The sequence below is a fragment of the Belonocnema kinseyi genome, chromosome 2 (genome assembly GCF_010883055.1).
Source record: "Belonocnema kinseyi isolate 2016_QV_RU_SX_M_011 chromosome 2, B_treatae_v1, whole genome shotgun sequence".
Taxonomy (NCBI): domain Eukaryota; kingdom Metazoa; phylum Arthropoda; class Insecta; order Hymenoptera; family Cynipidae; genus Belonocnema; species Belonocnema kinseyi.
Genome location: NC_046658.1, coordinates 54500931 through 54508171, shown reverse-complemented (window position 1 = coordinate 54508171; position 7241 = coordinate 54500931). Strand labels below are relative to the sequence as shown.

The 7241-nt window shown below is 33.7% G+C and overlaps 1 protein-coding gene across 2 annotated transcripts in view; it reads left to right on the top strand.

The window, feature by feature from the left end:
* The window catches only part of LOC117166820 (alpha-tocopherol transfer protein-like), a 51809-nt gene that overhangs the window by 9446 nt on the left and 35122 nt on the right, over nt 1–7241 (top strand). The window contains exon 1 of one of the 2 annotated variants that reach the window (XM_033351143.1): nt 3857–4081. The exons of the other annotated variant lie outside the window; for it this stretch is intronic. Within the exon in view, the coding sequence (XP_033207034.1) occupies nt 4066–4081 (16 nt within the window). The 5' untranslated portion in view covers nt 3857–4065. Of the gene's footprint in view, nt 1–3856; nt 4082–7241 lie in introns of those variants that run through there. 2 annotated transcript variants of the gene reach the window in all.

Below are 7241 nucleotides of genomic sequence, written 5' to 3'. Positions count from 1 at the left end.
ACGAAAAATCACGTTTTTTTTTGTTTAAACTGCATTTTGGGATAATAAATAAATTTTTTGAAGAATTTCATTGGCACCGTCGGAAAGAGGAGATCTTAAGCATTTTTGAATGCATTTTTTCTCATTCAAAGATTACTATTTTTTTTAATAAAGTATTTAAGACAAAATAGATAAGATAGGGATTTTTGAAAATTTTAGATTTTACGTAAATTAAAATTGAAAACATGAAGTCTTAGATTAGTAAATAAAAATTTCGTTTTGAAACATTGTTATGGATAGAAAAGATCTAATATTGCCCCAAGTTAAAAAAAACTTTACTTTTTAGAAGATACTGTTAATTTGCCAAAATATCATTTGCCAATATTGAACATTTAAGAAAAAATCGAATTGAAAACATTGATTATGCATCTAAATGTTTATTAATTAAATTCTTATGCAAAATTATAATAACACCCGTTTAAAACAAAAAATCAACTTTTTCTTAAATTTTTCACAGCTGAATTTTTAAGAGTTGAAAATTCGATTATTAATTTGCCGCTGATTAACTTTCAATTTTTAATTTTATTCCACTTAACTCTTGTACGAGGTTAACCAATATTATCTTCCGTGTAAACTAGATTGCGAAATTACAGGATTACCTAAGATTTTACAAGATTTTACAATATTACATAAGACTACATAATTTTACATGGAATTACACGAGATAACACCAAATTACATAAGATGATAGGGATTACCTAGATCGAATGAGTAAGAAAAGATTGCAAGAGAAACACAAGATTACACGAGAGTAAAGTTGAATAAAGTAAATAAAAAAAATATATTTCAAACCACTAATAATATAAGGGACTGTGCCATATACATATTCAAATTTGATAAATTAATTTCGGATATAATCCTAGTGAAATTAAAATATTATAGAAAAATGGATGTCATTACTAGAAGAAAGTTTCTTCAAATAAGTTAAAACATTGCTCTAATGCTTAGAAATTATAATTTCGAATATTTTGTGGGAAAATTAGGCATTGCTGATTGGCTGTAAACCAGAAAATGTGACATGTCAAGGACATAAAACTCTATGCAAAACTATCTAAAACTGTTACAATGAACCCATTAATTAATTTGGTTTATTACAGATTGCAGGGATTACATGGCAGAGTGTACACTAGATTACTGTTGCAAATTCGAGTTAAAAGCGAATCTAGTCTAGCCGAATGCATTAATACAGGGGTCATTCACAAAATACGTGATATGTTGAGAGGGGTGGGGTGTATTTGAAAGTTTTATGCTCCATGTTAAGTGCAATGGTAAAAGTTCACAGTTCCTGAAAAACGTATCACGTATTTTGCAAATTGCCACATAGCGGAAAAAAGTTCGATAGTCTTACAGAATTTCTTGCTTGTATCATGGAGAATCAACAAATGATTAAGGAATTTTTTATTTCTGTTTAAGGTTACATTACAGGTGATATTTTCACAATTTACACGGACTATGTCCACGGCCATTCGTACGTCTGCCACACTAGCGTCACACTCGAAAAGATCTAAGATTTCAATTCTTTATGTACATCCGACAGAAAAATGCTCGTTTTTGGTGATGTCTCCTGATGTCTTTTTTTTACGCCTTAAATTACGAAGGAATAGTAAAGAGTGGTAACGCCCTACGTGTGTTGTGAGCAGAGGTGGGACGAGCAACGTCCCAAAATTCGTTAATGTTTGCCCAGAAAGTAAACCCGTGGGTAGTCCCGCGTACATGCGCAGTTCTTTTTGCGCTGTCACGTGTTATATCCGCTATACTATGTCATATTTTGACAGCTTGATACATATGTGGATTATGTGCGTATGTGTTTTTATGTTGTTGGGTGTATATATGATGTATATTCCGTTACGGAATTAAAATCTATAATAAAAATGACATCAAAAATACGAAAAGAATCTAGAAGGTGAGTAAGGGATCAAATTATTTTCAGTGAAAAAATCATTATAGTTTATTATGTTTAAACACACAAGCTCAAAAGTTTCAACGCGTGTTGGCATCCATAACATGACAATCGTCAGTGCGCATGTACACGGGGCTGCTCACGGATTTTCATTCGTGGCAAACATTAACGAATTCTTAGATGTTGCTGGTCCCACTCCCCACTTGCATAGATACTATTCCTTCATGGTTTAAATTATGAAAACCGACTTGATGTGAAGGCATCACGGAATCAAACAAATCTCCTTGACAATGAATGTGAAAAGTTTAGATTCTGAAGATGTGCGAAATTAATGTTTTATTTAAAACGTGTTTCTTTGCGTGAGCAATCTGAATTGCTGCACTACTAGGGATGGCGCTCCCCAAGCTCTAAAGCACTTGCTTTATTACTGCTGGAACCGGTTTAAAAAAGATTTTGATGAAAATAGTTGCTAGTGTAGAAAGAAATTTGAACTAATTAAAAAAAATATTTTAAAAAACCTAACGATCTAAATAAAAACACGGAAAAACAATCTTTATTGGTAATCCAATGGGGGAAAAATCTAGAAATCTACTAGTATATTGTCGAATTTTCTTTTGACCTTTAATGAGAAAATTATTGCCGAGAAAGAACCATACATTTTTTAATAATTCTTCAAGAATTTGTGAACGAATGGTCAGCCAAAAAAGGAAAAGGGGACCTCGCGTTGTAAGATGAAATCTAATTTTTTAATTTTTTTAATAATCCGAAATTTATGAATTCACCCATGTTCTTACTAAAACGAGATAGGATAGGGATCGGGCAATGCATCCAATTTTCTTTGAATTAATTTAAAAAAATGATTCACGCTAGAAATTATTTTCTTTCATATCTTTCTGGGAAAGTTTCCAAAACTACAAAATCCTTTATTGTAATTATTGATTGGCTTTGTGAAGCTCTTCGCCTGGAAAGATTGATAGAGAGATTGAGCAGCTACCCGTGTCGGAGCAATGCTGCGGAACCAACGTTCTGTTTGAATAAGCAACCTGGGAATCCTAGATTGATCTCAAATTTATCCCTTTGTCTGCAAATCCCTTACTTACTTTTATAATATAAACTCCTTAACCAACGGTCGTGTAATGAGGCTGGAACCGCACGAGTTACGCCCAACCCGAAAGAATTTTTGCCCCATAATATTAAAATAAAAATGTGCTTATATTATGGAAAAGCCAGCGCCATTGCTCTTTCTTCCAAAAAAACTCCTAGCCAAACTTTACGCAAGCGAATGCATGGCAGCTTACGGATTCTGCTACTTAAGTAGTAGTTTCGAAATATATAGGAACAAAATATTCATAAATTTAAAAAACCGGAATATCCATGTCAAAATATGTAAAACTGTCTTAAATATGAATAGGATTCTTTATTTTATTTATATATTGCCAATGAGTGAAGTAGTCTGCTGGTATCGATAGACTGGTGAAATTATTTTTGGCACTTCTTCCATGGAACAGCCCCCCCCCCCCCCACCACCACCACCACCAAGGTGTGCGTAAAGGATTTTTTTCGCACTCTTCGCCAAAGCTTCCACTCGATGCCAGTACGTGGCGCGCAAATGAGACTTCCTATGCACGTATATGAAAACATGGAATTCTGCACTGGTGCATCATCATCATAAAAACTTGCATATTTACTTAAAAAGGATAATTTTTTGAATTTCCATTTTACTTGACAGGATTCTCCTCATTAAAAAAAACTCGTGTATGCCTTGATTATTTGACGTATGTATCCTCGTTACACGCGACGTACAGGACGAGAGACAATAAAATTAACTGCACGTTCAGACCCAGATCCCTCTCCTGTTTCTGAAATAATAACGTCGAAAAGTCACTTGTTAGTCGGTATTCTCTGTATTCCGTGGGTTTCTCAAGACGCGAGCAGCGAACATTCATATAAGAGTAGAACCGACTCAGGTCGCATCAGCATTTTGCTCGTATTCGAACGAGGAACCTCGTCGCGCATCGCGTTGTTGTTACTTGTTCACCTTCAATCTGAAGGAAAGAACGTCGTGTCGAAATTGGCTACCAGACTCGAATAATTACCACTCGGCCTCTTACAGTTTCAATTCGACCATGGCTCCAATCGAAAGTAAGTAAGGCATTACTGAGTTTCGTATCAAACATTACCGGCTCCGAAATGTACACGTGCTTGTTTCAAAACAGTTTGCATGTGCTTCGGCAATCAGTGAATTATTTCTATGAGATATCTTTGCCCAGTGAAAGTAGTTGTGATTTTATTCGAACTTTATCGTCTAAAAGTGTGGCATCGATCAGATTGGTCTCAATTGGCTTGATAGGATGAGTGTAAAAACGTGAATAAGAATATAAAAAGTGCTCATTGTTCAACTTGATGACTTTTCCGAATTTTCTAGTAAATAGTTTTAAACTGTTTATGAAAACTTATTTCTAATACAAAATTAAAACATCATCTGGGTGAGACGAAAAAAATTTGTTATTTTGTCCAAAAATACACAAAAAACTTGAAAAAATGTAAAATCTGAAACAGTAACTTTCATAACTAATTCGGTTGACGTTTTCCTTAAATGAATAATTTTTTAGTAAATAGTTCAAAACTGTGTTTTAAAATCTTCTTTCTAGTCCGAAATTAAAACATCAGTTGGAGCAGACGAAAAAAATTGGGTATTTTTCCCAAAAACACAACAACAAAATATTTGAAAAAATGTAAAATTTGGTACAGTGACTTTCCTCAATAATATTGTTCGCGTTTTCTTTAAAGCGCGTTTAATTACGTATTTTGAAGTGCTGATGACGAATATGAAAATATTCGCAAAAGAAATTTTCCAGGTAATTCGAAAAATTAGTCATATGATTGCCAAAAATAGCAATTATTGGTCATTTTTTGCTTGAAAAAGAGGTAGGTTGTGACTGAACTTGCCCTTCCCCTTTCTCGGCTCTCCTTCTCCATTAAAATAACAAAAGTTTTCATAAACATTGATAATTTATTAGTGAAACCAAATTTGTTTAGCATATGACCAATTCCATTTTAAATCGGGCACAAAGGGTCAAGCTGAGGGTGTCAGGATTACTTGTTATTTGAATATATAATTGTATGGTAAAAATAAAAGAACACCTATTTCACAGTTTAATAATTGTTTTACATTCTTATCAGAGAAGGTATTAGATTTATGTAAAATTTGACGCCCCTCGTTATTGTCGAATGTTCACGTTTTATGACCAACTGAATCCGAAGAAAAGGTTTTTCAACCAAAAAGGAACTACAACACATTTGTTATACATCATTCTTTTGTAGGATGCGCAGTTTTTGTTTTAATCATGAAACATAATATTAAACATTTTTAAATTAAATTTTTGAAAAAACGACGCAAGGTATGAAAAAAATTAATTAACAAAAGATGTTAACCCAAAAAGGATATACAAATTCTTTATTTGTAATTTTTAGAAATGATGAGGAAATTGTATTTCAATTGTAGAAAATAAGATTAAGAACAGAAAAAATTAAGCTTTTGAAACAACGACACAAGATACGAAAAAAAATTAGAAAAAAAATTTTGTTTAAAAAAAATATGGAAAAATTTTTTAAAATATATTGGCCCCCGAGTAAAACTTGTCTTAAGTCGAGCCTGTTCTTGGCTAAGACGACGTTTACTTGACTCAAGACGAGCCTTGTCTTGGCTGAGATTATCAAACCTTGTTTGGCTCATAAATGAGATTAAAATTGATGAATGAAAAATTTGTGATTATTGAATTAGTTATTTTTAATTAAAAAATTCAGAATCAGTGGGTCTGACCGAGTATAACCCTTGACAATTTTCTTCAAAAAAATAAAAATGGTAACTTTCTAGAACCCGCGTAGAAATTATGACCAGGTTCGGGCCGGATTCCGGCAGGGTTGCCCTGCTTGTATCCGGAATCTGGTCAGGCTGCCCGGTCGGATTCTGGTTGGTTTCGTCACGCTGCGCTGGTAGGATCCCGGCCGGGTGTACCCAGTCGGCTTCCGGTCGGGTTACCCGATCGGATCCCGGATACAAATAGGGTAACCCGGTCGGAATCCGACCGGTTTTTGACTGGGCTCCTTGATCGCATTTTACTGGAGCCTTTTTACCACAGCGAACATATTCTACCAACTGTTAGAGATAAGAATCTTTGTCAGCACTTATTTCCACCTGTAAAAAGATGTTGGAATTTCAATTAAAGAACTGCATTCATAATAATAAATATATTAACTGCAAACATTGATTCAATGTAAGTACTAAAATATAGGTTATGATTCTTAAGTTTCTGTAAGAAATTGAATTGTAAAAAATTAAAGTTAAATTGCATAACAAATTTACCTTAAGCGTAACTTAGTTTGCATAGGTTTTTTTACAAGATATACAATAAATTTCAGGGGTTTCACGTGACATCCTAACCTATGAAACCGGTTGAGAAAATTGATTTGACATTAACTTTGAAGAATATTAATAATGCTTACTTATTAAGAAAGTAATTCACTTACCTTTATAAATAATCCGCTTGCTCCAGAAAATTGGATACAATTTTGTGAAATTTAACAAATTTCTTAACGGATAACCTGGCGCCCACCGACGTTTGTCTGCGTTTTTAGCATTAAAGACTCCGGAAGTCGCCGAATCGTTATTACCTGCAAGGATGATAACGTAATTCAAAACCTCGTTCGAAAAAAGTTATTTCTCTTCTTATTACGTTTTTTGCTTATTCAAGATAATATATAAATACATTAAAAATAAGCAAAAATCGTATCACAAAAAAAATAATTAGTTTCACTGGGAAACTATATTTAAAAATAAAAAAGAAGTTGGTCAACGATTTGGCAGTCACGGCAAATCTGGGAACCGCAGAACCAAAAGTGGCAAACCATATAATTAAAATTAGTTTAATTTTTCTTTAATAATTGATAAAAAACACCTAAAACACAAAAAATTATTCTTTCGCCTGTCAGATATTTACAAGCGACCCACTTACGGCAGTCGTTTGTTCATATTTCTTAAGATGTTTTTATGGTTATGATACTTCTATTATGCACCATTTTTGGCCCGACTCAGTCCCGGTGGGAACTCGGTCAGATCCCGGCCGGGCAATTAAAAAAATAGTATTCCGGTTTGACCCGGTCAGATTCTGGCCAGAAACCTTCTTCTGGTCGGTTCAAACCGGGCTATTCCTACACGGGAAGGATCTCCCAAGCCGTTTGAAATACGTAAAAACAAAGAACATTTTCGGTATCATTATCAAACAAGTATAATACAAATAAC